The sequence below is a fragment of the Rattus norvegicus genome, chromosome 15 (assembly GCF_021556685.1).
Source record: "Rattus norvegicus strain SHRSP/BbbUtx chromosome 15, alternate assembly SHRSP_T2T, whole genome shotgun sequence".
Classification (NCBI taxonomy): domain Eukaryota; kingdom Metazoa; phylum Chordata; class Mammalia; order Rodentia; family Muridae; genus Rattus; species Rattus norvegicus.
In genome coordinates this window covers 829,584-850,394 of record NC_141548.1, presented here as the reverse complement: position 1 = coordinate 850,394, position 20,811 = coordinate 829,584, and the positions used below count along the sequence as shown (strand labels likewise).

Genomic DNA, 20,811 nt, shown 5'->3' with positions numbered 1-20,811 from the left:
CCAGAGGCCACCTGCTTTTTGCTTACAGCAGTAAAAGGAGCTTCAAGAGGGAGTCTGCTGCTGCTTTCTTGTCTAGAAGGTATAGCCTAGTGGGTAGAGCCTACTAAGAGTGGCTCTCTCCTCTCTTCCTGGGTAATTGACTCTGGATGCCCAGTGGGACATGGGATGACAGGCTGGTCTGAGATAGAAGCTTCCTTGTCTTGAAATGTACTGCAGGGTCAGGGAGGAGTTTCGTGGGGTTCCTAGCAAATAAATCATATTTGAGAAAGAGGTCCTGGGCGAACCTTCCCAGAGTGCACACTTCCAACATGAATATCAACTTACCGGCTCTCCCTGTTGGCAGACTTGTACTCAATGGCTATCATCAGGAGCTTAAGCTTCACAAAACACAGCCTGCAATGAGAAAGAGAAGCCTCTCAGTCGGTGCTTCTGGATACCAGAGCCACATAACAAACTTACCTATGAACTTTCAGTCCCCTAGCACAGTCATTATCCAGTGGATCCTCAGTTTACCACCCAGTGCCAAAGGCAGAGCTAGTAAAATGACACTTCCCGTACCCCCATTAAACCTGATTCCCCAAAAATGATAAGGTACTGGATGTTCAAAGTGCAAATTAGGCTCTGGTCTGGATGTCTAGACACAGACCCCAAACAGAGATTTGTGCCTGGGGATTTACACCCGCCAGATTCATTAGCTACTCAGTTGGGTAGTAAAATGTTAACTACAGGGGGAGGGAGAGACTTGGAGCAGTGCAACCTGTTATTTGGATTCCATTTCGGTCTTTTGTACAAATGGCCTATATTGTTGTTCAGAGCAAACCCCTGTGTGGTTGGAATGATGGTAATAATACTTAGCCTCTATCTAAGTGCCCAGCACATGACTACAGCTTTGTCACTCCTGGCTCCGTCCAAGCTGTCTCACCTCATCTGCCCATAGTTCTGGGCTGCAGACCAGACTGCTTTCTGTCCGCTTGTTCCTCCTCTCTGGCTTCACTCTTGTAACCCCTCTGCACCCCAATATTTTCTCTTCTCTTTTCTTCCCAACCATCTTCCCAGGTCATATCCAGTCTATTCTCTAGCTCCAACCAGTATTCTAACTACTGCTCCCTTCACAGATTTATTTCCAAAATGTCTCTAGCTCCTTTCCTATATGCAAATCATTTAGCTCCTAGCTAAGTTTGCACTGGCTGTGGCTGCTTCTCATAGTTTTGCATATCTGAACATTCTCTCCTTGGCTACAGAAACATCTTCAAGACATCTGGAGTTTCTCCACAGTGTACAGTGAATGGAGTTACTAACAGAGCAGAACTCCATACAGAGATGAATTCTACTCACAGTGTCTCAGCTCCAAGAAAATAAAAAGAGATGTCATAGCATGCTTGTGCAGAAAGAGATTCAAGGTTGTGCTATGCATGTGGAGTAGAAAAGTTTTAAAGAATGAATTTTGAAAAATATTTTAAGATGTTAAGGCCACAAAGAAGACATAAACCACCTGAATTCATATAGTATGATTTGGATTAAGAAGTGCATTGATTATTTAAAGAGATAAGGACTCATATGAACTAAAAATGAACCATATACATTATGCATCATATATTTCTACAATAAGCATTATGGTATATTTTAGGGGGTTTTTAATAATGAAACATCATTCAAATGATAATGACAAATGAGCCCTGGTTATTTAATCTCAGCACAGTAAAGAGAACCAGCTATTAGGTCAAAAGGGAAGGTCTTCTTTGATGGCTCTACTGACTTCTCCACACATTCCTTAGTGGGGAATACCATCCTTCACTGATGACTCTGTTTGACTGGTGCTAAAGTTAAGTCCCAGAATACCCACATAGCCCATGCAGTGGTTAAGAATTAGGCCTCTGGGTGACCCTGGAGGGAGATATATCGTCCTCTCCAATGAAGTGTCTTTTTCACTGGGAAAGAGAAACTATGAGCCAATATACATGTGGATCAATAATAAATGTCTAGGTCATGACAACTGTAGAAGTTGTTTTAACTTGAGAGGATAAAGACTAACTGGGTGTACCAGTTTGGGGGTGTCAAGAGGACTACCCTGAAGATGCAGAGAGCACCAGAGATGAGAAGATGAGAATGAGATGTTTTAGGGAAAGGGATCTTGGGGGCAGGGGGGAGAAATGGCAAGAGCAAAAGTCCTGAGGCAGGAAAACAGTCTAAATATTTGAGAACTAGACTCAAAGCCTATAGAGATTGCATAGAAAGAGCAAGACAAGACAAATTAGGAGTGGATAGAAAGCAAGGTGGGTAAAAGTCATGAGGACTCTGTCCCTACAAGTGATATGTTGCTTTTTCTTAGTGAATGAGAGACATGGAGTTGATTTGACTTGGGTGTGGACAGGTGTGTGAGGGGTATATTGCACATTATAGAGGTCAGGGTTCTATTTGAGGACTGCTCCTCATATATTATTTTTTGAGACAAGGTCTCTCAGTTGGAGGTGGAAATCACCAATTCTGTCCAACTGTCTGGTTGGTGAGATAAAGGGCTCTTCCCATCTCAGCCAGCCCAGCATTAGGATTGCAAATGCATATAGACCAAACCTGGCTTTCACATGGATGCTGGGGATTGAACTCGTGTCTTCATGCTTGCTCAAAGTGAGCTTTACCAACTAAACCACCTCATTCCTTGTAGTTAGTTTTCAATGAAAAAAAAAGACTTAATAAGATCTTCTAGGCATAGAGATGTGTGGCTTGCAAGAAAGGTGCTGGTAAAGGGTGAGTGCCTCATATTGTATTTAGAAAACAAGATCAATTGTTTTTTTCTTACATGGGAGGTCCAAGCTCCTTAATATTGCCTTTGGTAACCAGGCTTTAGAGGAACACTTCCATACAGTGTGTCTGAGCTCTCCCTGTGATTTGAAGGTTTTCTGATTGCTGTCAGTGGTCTAATGGCCTGGACTTTGAAGTGGTTGTGCAGATCAATTCTGAAACACCAACCCAAGTGTCACCAACTATAGCAGGAAAATAGTCTTAGTGTATGTTCCACAGCACTCCTTTAACTACTTATATGGCTATTCCTCTTGACATTTAAACTGTTTTTAAAAGAGTCATATACCTTATTCATTGTTTGTTGAAGAAAATTCACTGGATGAAGCAACACTACTAAATCTAATCAGTATCCAAAAAATTAAAATAAAGATCGTAATTGTTTGTATAGATTTAACCTCACTGGTGGGAATGGAAATGCTTGCTAGTAAGTGTGCATACAGTTGCCTCACAGAATCTTAGCTAAGATCAAAAGTAGATTTTATTCATTCATAAGTCAGTCCAATCCAGGCAATCCGTGCACTGAGTTAGATGGTTATGAGCTGCTATGTGAGTACTAGGAATCAAACTGAGGAACTCCAGAAGACCAGCCACCTTTCCAGCCCCTCAAAGTCTTTTTATACAGAAAACAAATGAAGTCCAAGGAGGGAAAATCCACAGGATCAAGGTCAAAAGGCCTTTGCATTTTAAAATGTGCAATTGGCCCATACTATTTGACCAACATAGTATTCCTTCAAATACTGGAAAATATATCAACATGCGATTTCATATAAAAATGAAATGAGTCCTCAAGGGTACACTTTCTCAGTGTCTCACAGTACCCACCCCTTCCTCCTATTCAGACTTCCTCCCCTCTCCATCTTTATTGATGTCTGCCTCTAAATGCATCTATATTTTAAATATTGCTCAAACAGGTATCTCTATTCTTCTCACTTACTCGGCTTGCAGCATTTCCATGTATATAGAACTTGTGTAGAATTGGGAAACACAATCATGGCTGGAGAAAGAATGAGAAGAAAAAAGCCAGAAAGCCTTCACAGTGTAATAAATAAGATAAAGCCAGCCACAAGTTAGCAAGCGTTTAATTCTTAGTTTCCAAGAAGAAATCTCTCAATATGTCTAGTGTGGAAAGTTGTCACTGGTTGCAAAAACTACAGGGGAATAAAAAATGATCCCCCCTTTTTTACTCCAAGAGGGGAAAAATGCCACTTGTCACAAAAAAGGTCTTAAACCAGAAATCTGCAATAAAGCTGTTGTAATAACAAGTTAGATTGCTTTCTTGATAATTATTAAGTAGAGGTCTACCAAATTTGACAACGCCATTATACAAAGCCCCCTTTCTTTTATTACCAGCATCATCTGTTAACTATAGTATTTTCAACCCAGATGTTCCCGAACAAAGGCTCTTAAGAATTAGAGTCCAGCTGTCTCTAACTACCCAGAGAGGAATAATTGTCCCTGCCATTAAATCAGTCCCCTTGACTGGAAAGATTACTTGCTGGTGTGAATTAAGCATAGAAACCTGTCATGGAGTTTGCACCTTCCAGAATCCTTACAAAGTGGATACAAAGATGGGGTTTAGAGAAAAAGACTAACACCAGGAAAGTGGCAGAAAACAGAAAGAACAGCTTCGAAACTGTCTAAACCCACCAAGCCTTCTAAACCCAGTTCTGCCTAAGAGCACTAGCTCTCTTCCAGCTACCCAGAAGCCCAGAAACTTAGGGTAACTCCCATAATCACAATAGGAGTGGTGCAGACATTGTATCCTGGAAAGTAAGGGGTTAGAGCAGGAAATAACCACATTAAACTTTCATTGGAAAGGAAGGGCTTCTGGAGAGAACATCTACCTAATATATATATATATATATATATATATATATATATATATATATATATATATATATATATATATATATATAAAACAGCAAGATATGTTAATACTGAACACCAAGGAAATAGAAGTGATTTGGACAGTTGGTGGAGATGATATTAGATTCCATTTCCTTGTAGTTTTGATAAGGATAGATAAGGCAGTTTTCAGAACATGCCTACTATCAAATACAGGTACATCTATACATGTCCAGCACCCACACCAGCGTGCGCGTGCGCGCGCACACACACACACACACACACACACACACACACCAAGTACACTGCCTTTCTTCTCTAGGAGACCTAAGACACTTAAATTTCAAAATACTTTAATTCTTTGATGTGGGCAGTGAGAGCTTTTGTTGTTGTTGTTGTTAGTGCTAACAACCATCCTTTGGGGAAAGTTTTACTATCCTTCTTCCCCTGAAACACACACTATAGGGTGTGTGTTTACTCTGCACATTCAGCAACTAGGGAAGATCAGTTTCAACTAAATTCTTTGCCTGATGCTTCTGTCCAGAATTTCAAACCTTTATTAACCTCTACAATTTTGCATGTAGGTTTTAGTGGGGTTTATTTCCAGTGGTTTATCTAACAGTTCAGAAAGAACTAACTGTCAGCATAGGAGGAAAAGCCCTTGGTCCTGTGAAGGCTGGTTTCCCCAGTGTAGGGGAATGCCAGGGCAGGCATTGAGATGGGAGTGGGTGGGTGGGAGTGGGAACATCTTCATAGAAGTGGGGGGGATAAACTTTGAAATGTAAATACATAAAACATCCAATAAAATTTTTAAAAAAGATATATTTTTAAAAAAGAAAGAACTAGCTGTCACTTTCTCAGTTCCTGTAGTGGAAGTAATCAACAATGTTACACTCACATCAGCCCTGTTTACAAAATTTCCAATGTATGCAACCATTTCTGACAGGAAACAAAAAACATTAAGATATGATGTAAGTTTTTATATCAGTTCTAGCAAGCTTATCTAGTTAGCGCAAGCTTTTCTGAAATTAGGCTACATGAGTTTACCTTGGAACAAGTAGGCTTGTCTAGTCTCTTTCTGTTTCACACTGAGATTAGATCTTTTTAAAACAATCAATGGAATTATAGAACTCAAGTGGGCACTGTGCAAGAGGCCCTTATTTGCCTACACTGTACTAATTTTGGCTTTCTTTTGGCTTCTTTTGAAAGATCTATCCATACAAAATGGCACAGAGAGTCCGATTTTTCTGAATCCCAGGCATACAGAAAGCTGCTGGATAAAGGAGAAAATGTAGAGTCCCCCCTCCCCAGAATCTTCTTCATTGTCTGAAGCCAGTACAGCAACACCCCCACTTTGCAGCTGGGCTTGGGGGCTGAACTGCCCTTCAGCACAGCCCACTGCATTTCCCCAAGTTACCCAAGCACTAACTGCTCAGCATCAAAGCTGAATCTTAACTGCTCCATCAGCTGCAGAGAGACAGAGAGACACATCGTATTTTAAACACACCTCCTCTTGTCCTAATCCCCCTCTGAGCTGTAAAACCTCATACAATTAAGCTTTTATATTTTGCAAGTGATGAAAGACTGACTAATAGGCTCGTTGTGAGACTCCAGACCTGGAACTCTGTGTTCTTGCCAACCTGATTGCTGAACCTGCTTTCTTTCAGGTCGTCCTACCCACCTTCTCCCACCCCCAACCTACCTGGGCCACCTTACCTTTGCCATCTCTTGCAATGAAACTGCTATCACTATTGCCTCCGAAAGCATTGCATGTCAAACTGTAGCTGGTGTGCCTCTTTCCCCCACCTACAGGGTTATTATCAGCAAACCTCAAAGGAATATTTGTGTTAAAAAAAAAAACTGCCTATGGTAGTGTGAGGCCCAGCTTCTCTAATCTCTGGGGACTTTCCCTTTCCCCATCATCTGAACCCAAGCTTCATACAGGATCAGCTCTACAGAAAGGCACCTCCTCTGGGAATCTTTCCTTGGCCTATAGGAAGCCTCAAGAGCCCTAACACCTACATTGCAGTTGCATGTGTTCAGCAAGCATGTATGGGTGTTACAGCTCCCTGAGCATGGGTACGAGCTCCCTCAGCCCATGTGCAAACTGTGAAGACAGCACTAAAGGGGAAACAAATTCTTTACTTGGTGCTGAAAAGAATTGTCATCATATCAAGTTTCCATGTTTAATAGTTAATTAAACCTAAGGCAACGAAGATGACGCAGTGGTGAAAATATTCATTCCATTCCATTTCCACCTATTGATCTGTGACTAATAATAACTGGAGAATTTTCCTAAACAATAAAGTAAAAGAAACAGGAACTTCCAACATGTCTATTCCCTCCTGCCTTGCCTGCCTTCCTTCCTTCCTTCCTTCCTTCCTTCCTTCCTTCCTGTTTATATTTGATGAGACTGTGTTGAGGGAAGCAGAGCAAGGAGTAGGGAAGATCAGTAATAAGCAGTGAGAGAAGGGGAACCTGAGGAGCCTCACAACTTGTACCACATCTAAGGCCAAACATCTAGTGCTAATACAGAATCTTAACTCAGCAAGTGGCTGACCTGAGGGTCTGACTTCAGTCCTTTTGTCACTTCATTCAACACGTTGGACAGAGTTGTGTTGTGTGAACTGCTCAAGAATGAGACCTTATAAGGGCAAATGTGGCTTCAAAACTCTAACCTTGCTGGAGGCTTGAGAGTGGCCATCTGCATTTTTTTTTACATACCCTTGCTGGGGAAGGAGGGGAAGAAAAAGGGGAGGAGGCAGGTGATTGCTGGTATTTTAGATCCCAAAGCTGATGCTGAGAAGGAAATTGATGCAAAAGCTCTGATCTTTTTTTTCTTTTATTTTTCTGTTTTTTTTTTAAAAACAAGCATATGTGACTATATAGAAATATGAGTGGTGGTACCTACCAGGGAAGAAGAGGGCATTAGATTCCCTGGATCCGAACTTTACAGGTGGTTGTAAGCTACTCAAGTGAGCACTGAGATACGAACTCTGACCTTCTGCAAGAGCAGTAAGCACCCTCAGCCTAGCTGCTGAGCCACCTCTCTAGTTCCCAAATGCCCAGATCTTAACATAAGCTTGCAAGACTCCAACCCACCTGTGAGTCTGTGTTTTGCCTGAGTAATGGGGCTCAAAGCAGGCTGCAGAGGCCATGAGACAGAGTGTGGGGTGGGGTGCTGGAAGGATGGGGCAGCATCCTATCCTCAGATTTCAGACAAGGATCGCCTCACTTGTTCATTTAACTATGAATAAGTAGTGCATATTTTTAAGCCTTACTCCAGATTTTAACATCTGGAAATGAATGTGGACATCATTTTATAAGTTTTCCAGAAAAACAATGATGAGCCAGCCTTTGACTGTCACCTACTCCAACCTGTTCCTAATTGCAGGAGACTGGAGGAGCCTCAGAACCCTGGTTCCGACCTTTGTTTTCCAATGGTGTTGGAAAGGTGCCCAGAGGTCATCTGAGTCTCAAAATCTCAAGCTAAGGGGTGTCTTGTGTACAGCATGAGATGTTTATACTATTCTGATCCCCCGTGCCTGTCCAGTACAAACCAGTCCATTGTTTGGGGTATATGGAAGACGATGCAGGTAGGAGGTTAGGTAAGACCATGCAGTTTATCTAATTAGCATCTGGCTTGGGAACGATGTCCCGCCATTTTGTCACACATAAGGTAGAATCAAAAGGCTGCCACTATGGCTGGGATCTAATTCTGTACCCTGGAGACCCCTCAGCTTGAAATTTTGAAGAAGTTCATCCTGGGGGCCTCTGCCTCTCCAGAACTGTCCCCACCCTTTCTGTTTTCTTCAGAGATGACCTTCAATTTCACCTGTGTACCTTCTCTTTTCACAGGACGACTGTGTCTAGCTTTTGAGAAAACTCCAAGTTCTCTTGAGCACCAATAGCACCTGCTGGGTGGCATGCTGCCAGCCTAGGGGAAGAGCAAATTTATTTCTTTCCACGCTTTGCGACATCATTGGTTGCATATTGTTGTAGTGTGGTACATAATTATGGAAACTACTCTGAAAATCTGTATATTTTATCTGTGCTTTATTATACCCAGAATATTCCCCAATTCTTTCCCGTCTCCACAAACTGGCTTAAAATATATTTGGGCGTCCTTTATGTCATCTTGAAATTGAATAGCCAATTCTTACAGTAATGAAAATACTTACGCGGCAGCCTGGTGATATACAACACTACACTCTAATTACGGCTGCGCTTTAATTAACCTGAATTGAAGAGTGTTATCATTAAACTGCTGGTAACTTTGAGTTATGGCTTTTCTTTAATTTAAAGTAGAAAACACAGATAATTAAGCCTCAAGATAATCAAATGCTTGAAGAGAGCTCCAATGTTTTGGGTTGTTCCTAAATCTCATTAAATGTCCTTTCTTTATTGATTAGTTCCACCTCTGCCGAATTGCTGCATTAAAGGAATAATAGCACCAAGCTGAACACATTCTTACTCACATCAGAAGTTGCTTTTTTTTCCCCCTTGCAGACACTTTACTCAACAAATACTAAATTCTCTGACAACAAGGTAGGTCTAAGATAGTTTTCCCCTCATTAGAACATGCCCTAAAGATGAGTATCAATCAAGGAAAATAATTCATATTTTACTAGTGTTGTGCCTGACACCCATGCTCAAGCTGTCTTGGCTCTCCTAGCTTCCCACCCTCCTCTTTCTGCACCTGGAAAAAGGTCAACTCTTTTGAAGACTAATGGTGAGAACTGCTCCCCCTAGAGGCTGTAACTGGGATACACAGCCTCTGCATGACTGCAGACCCCTGAACTGGCATAGAAGGTTAATGGAGACTCCCAAGGGTGGAAGCGGGTAGAGTTGACCAGGGCTGTTCAGGTCACTCCATCCTGGTTTAGGAGAAATCATATATAGCTCCTTCATTAAAACAAGTGGGAGCCAGTGAGGGTTCGGCAGAAACATGGACCCTGTGTGGCCAACTCTGATTTTAAAGAAAGTATTCAGGTTTTGTTCTGTTTTGTTGAAGTACTGTGGCCCAGAAATACTGGTATAACTAGCCTTGAACAAATTAAACCATGCCAAATCCATGGGATCAGCACAGTCCTTGCCTCTAGTCAAGTCTAACAAACAACCCAAAAAACAAACAAGCAAAAAGCTGATTCCCCCTGACTCCCATCCCCTCATCCCCAACCCCACCCCCAGGCAAAGAAAGAGGAGGGTAGAGAGTCTGGAAGTGACAGAATATACCAGAGAGCTTTCCTGTCAGGTTCAAGACTAGTTAAATCAGGACAATTAATGGCCAAGAAAGATCAGAAGCTCCCCAGCATCCCTAAGAGGATAGGGTCCTACTCTGGGTACTGCCAACTCGTCAGGATGCTTAAACCACTCCTGTACTGACCATAAAAGGCTTCAAGAGCCTTCTTAAAAAGCCAGCTTCTCTTTCCATCGGAAGTTCTGACTTCTCTAGACTTCCCATCGGAAGCAGGCTGAGTTAGGAAGAAAGGCAGCCTCCCAGCGTTTCTGAATGGTTAACTTCACCCTGAGGCAGAAAGGGAAATCATTCTCAGGGAGGGTGCTCAGGGGAGTTACAACAGGGCTTCCATTTCCAGAAAAGTACTCCTTCCGAATCAATTACCTGTTCACTTTTCCAGTCCATTTAGCATTTAAACTATCACTTAGAGACAGGGTGAGAAATTTCTGTAAACAACCAAACCATTTTGGAGTGCTTGGGGGTTTGGGCTCAGGGACTGGCAGAGAACACCTGCTGTGTTCTCTGACAGGAATCTCTCCATCCCCTCCTTCTGCACAGAGAACAGAACAAGAGTCCCACAGCCCCTAGCTTTTCTTTACTATGAAGGGCTCTCAGGTTTGATTTAGCACCTTTAGACTTCCTGTTCTAGAATCCCAGATGGTAGGCTTGGCTGGTAAGAAGACAGCTTAAAGCCCTGACTCTTCTCCCTCAGCTCAGACCTACCTGTTTCTTCCCAGCTCTTATCAATGAGAGCACTTATTGACCTTTGCTAAGGTGTCCTATACTAGTGGGTCAGGCTCAGAAGTCCACCACTTTCAGAGTTTCTGTTTTCAAAGGGAACATGCCCCTTGTTTGTTTTTACTTTGGTACTACATGGCAAATCTGGGGTCCTGTCATGCCTCTAGGTGGGCACCTAAAACTCTGGAGACCAGGACACCTGTTCTTCCAGGGTATGGCCTGCTGCAGGTGCCCTAGGAACCACTGAAGGGTCTTACTATTATTTGAGTACAGAAGTAATCGAAAAGGCCTTTTCAAGGCCTCCCTCTGTCTACTTGAGAGCATAGTTCCTCAGTAAATAGCAAAAGCTCTTTGAATGTCTACAGACTTGATTAGAAGATAACATTCATTTATCCTGGAACTGGCAAGATTTGCTTTTTGTGTCTATTAAAGGTAGTTAGGAGCTGAGGGTGAAGCCCTGAGTTCAATGCATAGTACCATAGACATACATACATACATACATACATACATACATACATACATACATACATGCATACAGACATCTATGAAATGAAACAAAGCAAAACCAGGGCCACGCAAGTTTGTGCCACCTTTCAAAGGCTTCTATCTCATAGTGATGTTACTTCAGAAGTGCAGGCAAATTGCACACATTGTAAGTTTGTATAAATCGGGTTTCATCTCAAGATTTTCAGACCTAGAGGATAAATTGGAGCCAGCATAAAGCCCAAAGGCAGGAACCTTGTCAGGACAGGCTTTCTTGTCCACAGACAGGCAGGACTGAGCCCACAGGGACCCCTCAATGAGTGTCCTGTTTCTCTCCAGTGTGAGCAGAGGTGGGAGGCAGACCTTACAGACCCATTAAACATCCCCAAGGTCCAAACATCATCTGGTGAATGGTCACTTACTCACAAACAGTAGGGAAGGACAGACCCACGAAGGCACTGGAAAGATATTCTGTGTACATTTCATTGGAGACTCCTTCCAAGTAGTATTTCTGCCATGTATCTTCCTCAATCTAAGAAAAAAGTGCACAAGAAGAGGGTTTAAAGTAAGTCAAACCAGAGGAGGAGCTGGAGTTACAACCTTAGTTAAAGAAACAAATGCGGTAGTGGCACGATAATCTTCGTGGTGGTAACCCTTCTCAGTAGCTGGGAACATCTCCATAGCACCTACCTGAAGCTAGCTTCCAGAGACCCCAAGGATAATTGTATTCAGGTAGATTTCATTCAAAGCACTGCCCTGCTTTTAAAATAAATTAATTAAGTGCACGTGTGTGTGTGTGTGTGTGTGTGTGTGTGTGTGAGAGAGAGAGAGAGAGAGAGAGAGAGAGAGAGAGAGAGAGCTCTTCTTGTCTGTGTCTGTGTGAGATTATATACATGTGTGCATGGGGGTATGTGTGTGACTGTGTATTGGTCTGTGTCTGTGTGAGTATGTGTCTGTATAAGAATATGAACATGGGTGTATGGGTATGTGTCTGTCTGTCTGTCTTTGTGAGAATACAGTCATGGGAGTATGTGTGTGTCACTGTGTGTGTGTGTGTGTGTGTATTTTTGTCTATGTGTGAGTATAGACATATGCATATGTGGGTCTTTATACAGAAGAAGGTGTTAGATACTGCTGGGCTGGAGTTACAGACATTTGCAGACTACACAGCTTGTTATTTGAGTCTTAGATCCAAACTCTTGTCCTCATGATTGCATAGCAAACATTCTTCATGACCAAGGGAGTTCTCTAAGCTCTTGCTTTGCTTTCAACCTGCATGATTTCTAAGGTTATGGGGACATGGTACCCCTCCACAATGATGGACAAACTGTCAACTGACACAAATTTCTGGAAAACAACTTTGCAGGCATTTTCAAAATTCATGGAACCATATAGTCTTTTATGCAGGTCTCCCATCTCAAATATCTACAATAAAGAGACAAGTTATCTAAACAAGTAAGATAAAGCTGGAGTTGTAGGTTTGTGCCACTCATGAAACATGTTTCTACATCATAAGCACATAAGCACACCATTCCTACTCATGAAATATTACAAATCACCACAGGTCATGAGAAAATTTAAGAATCAATGAGAGATTGCAATGACTTTTTATCTGCTTTTTGTTTGTTTGTTTTTTCTGTATATGTGTGTGTGAGAGAATGCCACATGGACGTGGGTACCAATGGAAGCCAGAAGAAGACATCACATCTGCTGGAGTTACAGGTAGTTGTGACCTACACAGTGGGAGCACTGAGAACCAAACTCAAAACTTATGAAAGGGCAGTGAGTGCTCTTAATGGCAGTCATCTGCCCCACTGTGATTTTATTTTTAAAAGTTACGTCTGGTTTTATATTTATAGGACTATATGAAAAAGTCTAGAAATATAGCAGAACGGTAGCAACTCTTTTTGAGTGGCAGAATACTAGTTTCAAAAATAGATTGTGTATTGTCTGAAGACTTTCACATACATGCATGTACATGAGCACATACATAAGTAGGCAAGCATGTGTGCGCACACATATGCACACATACAATGCATTACATTTCATCTACAGATTTCTTCTTTGGGAAAAATTTTTTCTCACCCTAGTAAGAATATCACAATAAGCAAAATATAGTTGCAAAGGGGTTGTGCCCAAAACTTCATTACAAAGCATGTTTTTATTTTTTCTAAATAATAAAATCTAGCTGGGTTTCCCAATAACTGTCTAAGAAGTGACTACAGTGCAGTCAGTCTTTGGAAACAAGGCCTGAACTACATTGTGCACTGAAGAATCTCAGTGACCTCCTTGGCTTGCTCTGTCTTATAGATTCCCAGGCTTCACTTCCTGTGATGACTTAAATAATAAGTGGACAACAGGAAGCTGTTTTATCCACGGGAAGTTGCTCTTAACAGCTTGTTGTTCTCTTTTTGGACTGTGAGGAATCCTGGCTATGGCTGATCTGTCAGTTAACTTTGAGAACTGAAACACAGAGATGTGAAGGAGATGTGGGAAGCCTGGGAAAAAGCAGAGGCTTCAACCATATGGTTATACCCTGGCAAAATCCAGAATAAAAACTCAGGAAGTGAATGGAATGCTCCCTCCCTCTGTGCTGTTCACTGGCTTCATGCTCAGCCTGAACAATTAGGCCACAAGTTAACCTCCTTGGAAGGACCTGCTTCTGTCCACCTCTAAGTCAAGTGTTACCTACACAGAGCTTTGTGGAAAAATAGTTTACCCAAAGGTATTTAAAAAAAAACATTTTAATTAAACCATCTTTGTCATTTAATACCTCTTCTCAGTTCTTTGAGAACTTCATACAATGTATTTTTAGCGTAGTCAAGCCCCTCCTCCAAGTCTTACCAGATCCACCCCTCCTATCTACCTAACTTTGTTTCTTCTTTTTCCTTTTTTAAAACTCATCAAGTCTAATTTGTGCTGCCCATTTACTCTTGGATGTGTGTTTATCTACTGGAGGAAGGTTGACCTACCTAGAGCCATGCCTGGTAGTACGTGTAGTTGACCTGGTAGCCACACATTAATGAAGACTGATGCTCCCTCTCCCAACAGGACAATATGAATTGTCCATATCTCCTTATCTAGGGATGCAACCTTTCCCACCTCCTGGCTTAATGCTGGGATTTTGTCTGGCATGTACTGGTAAGGCTCTCTAATAACGTATCAGACATTTATGTCTAATTTAAATATTGCAAGTGATTGTCCAAAATACTGACAATATAAACCTTATCTTAACATTACTGGTACTTTTCAATTAATATGGGTTTCATATTGATTTCTTAATTATAGTCATTATTTGCATGCCTCTGTGTACAATGGATTAACAGTTAATCAATAAATTTGGTAAATAAGTAGAAACAGATTCTTTATCGAGTAACAATATTGTTATGCTTTTGTTAAACTTAGCAAAATATTTCATTGATTCATTCGCCTAGTAAATACTTACTGAGTATGCTCTGTATTGTAAAACTTATTCTAGAGGCTGATTAGATCTGATTTTGAACTGGTGTTCATTTTCCCACAATTTTTCCTCATACCGGAGAAAGCACTATGTTATCTGTCTCGGATATAAGCAACCATCCTACTAGATGCATCTGACTCTCAACAATTCTCCTTGCCTCTTTCCACAAAACTTTGTCCCTGTGGCAAATGTGCAGTGTTTGTAGATTGAAAGCCAAACAACTGAGAAAAACCTTCAAAACATTCTATAAGACAAGAATCCCTCTTCTACATCTATATGTAAATTCTCAGATTGTATCTACAAGGCTGGACACAGTAGCATCATATCAACTGTACAAATGGTAAGGAGTTTAAAATTCATTCCTGGGTTGGGGATTTGGCTTAGTGGTAGAGTGCTTGCCTAGCAAGCATAAGGTCCTGGGTTCGGTCCTCGGCTCCAAAAAAAAAATCATTCCTGACTCTTTAAGACCTTCATATCTTTGAAGCTATTTGCATATGTACAGCCTACAATGTTCTTTAAGATTTCTAATCAAGGCATTACACACATAGACACACACACACACTCACACACTATAAAACTACTAATTTAATTATACTAATATCTTTTCAAAAAGACATATAGTTAGTGAGTAGGGATGTAAACTAGAACAGTTTTGGAAACAGTGGAAAAGTTATTGTGTTCCATATATAATTGCTATACAAGCAGAAAGTCCACTCCTGAATAGCTAGAGAAAATGGGAAGGGATCAGAACAACATTATGTATGACAGCTTAGAGTCTGAAGGGACCCAACTCTCTATGGAAGGGTGTGCAGACCCACAAAGGCATGTTGTTCAGCCTTCTCAAGAAAAGAAATTTTGGCACATGCTATAGTATGGATAAACCATGACAACATATGTTAAAATAGATCACAGTCACAAAAGACAAAATATTGGTGGCGGGGTCCAGTTACTTGAGATCCATGCCTGAAATTCATGGAAACAGATGTACAAAGGGCACTGCTGAGGTGGGGGAAAATCATTGCTATTACGGCACAAAGTGTCAATTTTTCAAGATGAGAATTCTGAAGATGGAAGGTAGTGTCAGTTACGTAGCTGCTAATGTACTTCATGCCAATGAATTATATACTTCTGATTATAACTGATGCTAATACTCTTTAATGCCCAAACATAAGGGTGTAAAACCATGCTAAAGAAAAAACATGAAGATGGGATCCTATCACAAGAGCCAGGGTTGGGAACCAGCCCTGTTGGTGTTAGGATCTGGCTCTTCCTTGATTCCTCAGGCCTTGCAATCTCCATTGAAAGAATCCAGAGGAGACATACCAGGTGCTGTGCAAAGAACAGGTAGAGTTGATTAGAGAGCAAAAGCCAAGTGCTAATAAGTCCAAAGGAACCACTGTGTTCATCTGCAGCCTAGGAAGGCTACATGCTGTTTCTAAAGAGCTTTCTTCTGCTCCTGTGATTGGCAGGACCATGTGGATTAGCTTAGACAGAATGCATAGTAAGTATGCTGCCTTGTCTTTTACCAGAATGCCTCCTCTGACTAGACCTAGGCAGGTCAGAACATCGTTTCACTAAGTCTTCCCCAAAATCAAACTTAAATTCCACTTAGTACTATTTTGAGTTTGCTATGAAACTAAGTATAATCTTTAACTTAAATTTCTGACATCCCTGCCTCTACCTCCCAAGTGATAGAATGATAAGAATGTATCACATCCAGTTTATTGGGATGTCGCATGCTAAAGGTGGAACACTGCTATCTAAACCCTCAACCAACTGTGCTACATCCCAAACTCAGACCATATCCTTTGATCAATAATCAAAGTCTTGCCCTTACAGTTTCTGGTTTTCTAAGCTGTTAAGTAAGATGAAAAGGCCCAGCTGTCTCTGTGACAAACAATTCTGCTAATATCTGACTTCATAATGCTGTGACATTATACTATATCCCAGTCTAGGAAAATGGGACGTCACTCTTCCTGACCTGTATCAGGGCTTAAACCTTGACTGTGGAGGTTCTGTGCAGCAGGAATTGCTGTATCAGCTATTTTTGCTATCATAGCACTTGGTTGAATTTTGTCACCAGAGTTGAGAGTTTTGCTTTTGGCCTGATCTGTTTTGCCTTCCTTTAAGAGAGACCTGTGCTAAGAAATGGAAACCTATGCCATTGCCTGCTGGCATGAGGCGATTTACATCATCAGTTACGTCTAGGGGTGGGGCTTATGATCTTTGCCTTTATAAGCCTGCTGCTTTGCAATAAAGTTGATCCTTGATCAGATTTTTTTCTTGGCTCCATTCTCCTCGCATCCTTGTCCTTTAATTCCTAGACCCCCATTCGAGGTACCTACATTGACTAGTTGTTAAGGGTCGACTACACTTGACATTTTATTATGATTTGGCTTCCTAAGTTAAGCATGTGAACAAGGCATGTGAATAAATATTCACACCCCTCTTATCTTTATCAGTGGAACCACTGATAAAAAGATGTTAATGTTAAATAGGTGTTGAATTTTAAAACTGTCTAACAGAGAGAGAGAGAGACAGACAGACAGACAGACAGACAAAGATGATAGATAGATAGATAGATAGATAGATAGATAGATAGATAGATAGATGGCGAGCATAAAGCAATTTAGAGAGAGTTGAGGTAGCTGTTGTCATTCTGAGACACACCTAGTCATGAAACCAGTTAGTAGCACAAACAGGATTTAGAGTTCATATCCTGAACTACAAATGTCTCTTGCTAAGTGAGAATATGGTAGGTGCCCAGAGAGGTTGGATATGGACAGAAAGGGTTTGTTATATACAAGTACCCAATGCAGGAACAGCAACCTAGTACTTCATCAAGGACTCGGGAACTCAACAGTGAACTGCCTAGTATGGGCAGCCAGCAAGAACCACTGATGTTGAGTTCAGCTGTAAAGGAAATGCAGAGCAAAACTCATCATTTCTATTATATGAAGTAGCACTGTCCCAGTCTACAACTTCCTTCCGTAAATAGTACACGCTGTGCCTCGCATTTGTATCGTCAACGTATTTTTAACTGTAATGGGAAGACACATTTCCTAGCAGAAAAAATGAAGGAATGGGACCAAAACGACTTAAGGAAAGGTGCCAAAATTAATTTTCCAGCCATTCAGCAATCAGTCAAAGGCAAAGCTTTTCCTGAGGCAGCAATTTATCCCCTGGCTGTCATGTCAAATGCCAGCTGTCTCAGAAGAGCTCCTAGCAAGATGAGCAGGTGATGTGCTGTGGGGCCATATTCATCAAACATGCACAGAACCTTCAGTGAGAAAAGAGAATAAGCCACTGGGTAGCTTGTCTACACCTTTTATGGTTTTATTTATCTACCCTTCATGATCTAATTTTTCAACCAGTCCAGTTGAACCTCCCAAGCAAATGGTTTTACACCAACCCATGGGCAGACAGCTTCGCCATCAATGTACCTTCCATCCACAGCCATAAGCCTTGGCTCTCTGCAAACTTCCTCCTTCCTGATCCCAGGTTTTGCATGTGTTGCTAATGATAGTTTGGGAATGACACCTCTTATTTTTTGTGCTTCCCCTGATTAGAAAGAAACTGTGTTTCTCTAATGCTAACAGCCTGGTAAATGTGAACAATTCAGCCTTCCTGGCTGGGTCTGTAACAGCCACAGTGATTTCTGTTGCCAGTGAATAACTGTGTAGATTAGAGCCAAACAATTTTGTAAAAAAAAAAAAAATCCATCTGTACTTCAGTAGCCGTACAAATGACCCTGAAGGTTATCAAACACCCATCCTTATTTAATTGAAAATAAGTGCACTGCCTTAGTTCAAAATAGATGTTATTTTATATACCTAAAAATAAAGAACTGAAAGAGAATTATAGAGACTAATGCTCATTATCCTAATAGCTTCCATAAGATGAGATAAGCTGTAACATCTACACAGTAATATTGCCCACCATGGGGTGATAGGGGTCATGTACCAAGTCTCCACTTATCATTTTCCAAAGTCTATCTGAACTCTAGGTGAATACTCATTCCCTGGTAAAATGCCATTTTAAACCATAGAAATATATAATCAAAACAAGTTAGTTACATATAAATGAATACTTGCACACAGAAATTATACAGTATGCTATCCCTGTCCTTTTACACTGTGGTATTCTACAACAATGTGGTGACATGAACTGACCAACACTATCTTAGATCCCCTAAAATCATATTTATTCTGACATAAAAGAAATAGCATCCACAGAACATGTCAAGCATTTTACTACAATAATAAACATGAAATCAGAATTTATGGGCTCTTGGCTGACTTGTGTGTGGAGTTGTTACTAAAATGAGTGGAGTCATTTATACTCATTCCTCAACAGAGTGTTGTCCCTGGAGAATGGTTGATGGGAGTTCTGCATGCTCGCGATTCTTGCTGGAAACAACATACTCTCTTCTCCTCTGTTTTCCTCTGTGTTCATAGCCCACAAACATATCACAATGTTGATCAAAGAGGCATGTAGATATTTCGTCTCCACCCCTCCTAGCTCCAGCACAATCACAGATCCTTAAAGCAACTCACAGAATTAAAAAGCCAAATGAGAGAATAGTTAGGTTCATAGGGTGCCGACTCACAAAACAGCTGCCTGTGTAGCTTTGTAGGTGGATATGCTGGTGGTAAAGTGAGAGCCAGAGAGGGACAAAGTAGAGGCAAACGATAATTTGCCTATCAGTGAATTAGTTAAACCACATGCATGAGCATCTCACCTACCCCCAAAAAAGCTCTCTAGATTCAAGAATGAAACACAAACACACGTCAGCTCATTTTGATATGCCTTGACTAGCTCAATGGTCGGGCACTTCTAAAACTCCTGTGGCTGGCACATGCTTCCCTCTGGCATTCCTGGCTTACCACCTTCTAAATCTATATTTTATCTTCCGGGTAGTCTCCTGTAGGGCCACATTCTCTTTCCACCTACATCGTAAGATACTTTCTCTCTGACAGTTCTTTTTTTTTTTTTTTTTTTTTTTTGATTCTTTTTTTCGGAGCTGGGGACCGAACCCAGGGCCTTGTGCTTCCTAGATAAGCGCTCTACCACTGAGCTATAATCCCCAGCCCCCTCTCTGACAGTTCTTAAATCTGATCCTTCTCCCTTCAAGTCACGGAAATCCCCCCCACCCCAACCCCCAACCCACTGCCCTGTCTGTCCCTTGCCAGAGCAATTTCAAAGTCCTGCCCCAATGGTTGTATAGCAATTCTTTATTATTAATCTAAGCCAGCCTGGGGCAGGGACCCTCAGGTCTGAAAGCATGACTTTTAGGAGCCAAAATATTACAAAGCATTAAAACTAATTCCCAACATTTGCCTTTCTGGAATGTTCTTCTTTTCTGGCCAAATGTCCTATCAGCATCGTACTTCTTGGATGGTGATAGGGTCAGCAGGCTTTCTGGGAATGATACTGGATTTCAGGGTCTTCATTACGATTTGGCAGTCTGTTGTTATGGTCTATTTCAGGGCACCATTTTCAGAATGAGGGGGCAGAATGAAAGAATCTTGGGTTTTTCCAGAGGCTTCAGAGTGATGCAAATTGAAACATATTATTTGAGATTTGATGGAATGCCAGGTAAGGCTAAGTGGTTGCTTTGACCTCAAATGAGTAAATACAGAACCTCAAAGATTAATAAAAGGCGGACTTGGGCCAGCTTTTGTTATTCTCGGATAAAGTAAGGTTTGATGATGTTGTTGCTGTTGATAGACATTATAGAGAAAAAAATCAACCCATATAAGACATTCAGAGAAAAATTAACATATCATACCACATTCAAATGCATTTTAATACATGTTATTTCTCCCCTATTTTGTTGCTGCAGCATAGATGACTATTTCTGGAGAGGCATTAAGTGCCAAAGGGTTTGAAGGTAAAAGAAGGTTTAGCAGAAATAGCGACATGGAACTTTTTCAAAAGAATAACTATGTAGAAATTATTTAAGATAACTATTATCTCTATGACAGGAAGCTGGTACTGTTTATGGTATGTAGGATTTTCCTTCTCTCTTGTTTTTCTCTTCAACATAGAAAAGGTGCTTTTGTTTAAGACATGTCAAACTGTTTTAAAGGTTGGCCTATTCACCCTTTGCCCAAGTAGGAATTTTGTTTTACAATCTTGCTAACAGTTCATAACATCTTCACTTCTGCTACAAATAGTAATATTCTTAAAATAGACCCCAAAATCCCTCTCACTAGGTTAGAGGAGCAGGAAGTGAACATTCCCA

The 20,811-nt window shown here is 41.1% G+C and overlaps 1 protein-coding gene across 21 annotated transcripts in view; it reads right to left on the bottom strand.

Moving 5' to 3' along the window:
• The window catches only part of Kcnma1 (potassium calcium-activated channel subfamily M alpha 1), a 705,305-nt gene that overhangs the window by 161,376 nt on the left and 523,118 nt on the right, over window positions 1-20,811 (bottom strand). For all 21 annotated transcript variants that reach the window (XM_087586686.1, XM_087586674.1, XM_087586678.1 and 18 more), the window contains exons 15-16: window positions 11,527-11,636; window positions 325-393 (exon numbers count right to left, since the gene is read on the bottom strand). In XM_087586686.1, the coding sequence (XP_087442812.1) occupies window positions 325-393; window positions 11,527-11,636 (179 nt within the window). The remainder of the gene's footprint in view (window positions 1-324; window positions 394-11,526; window positions 11,637-20,811) is intronic.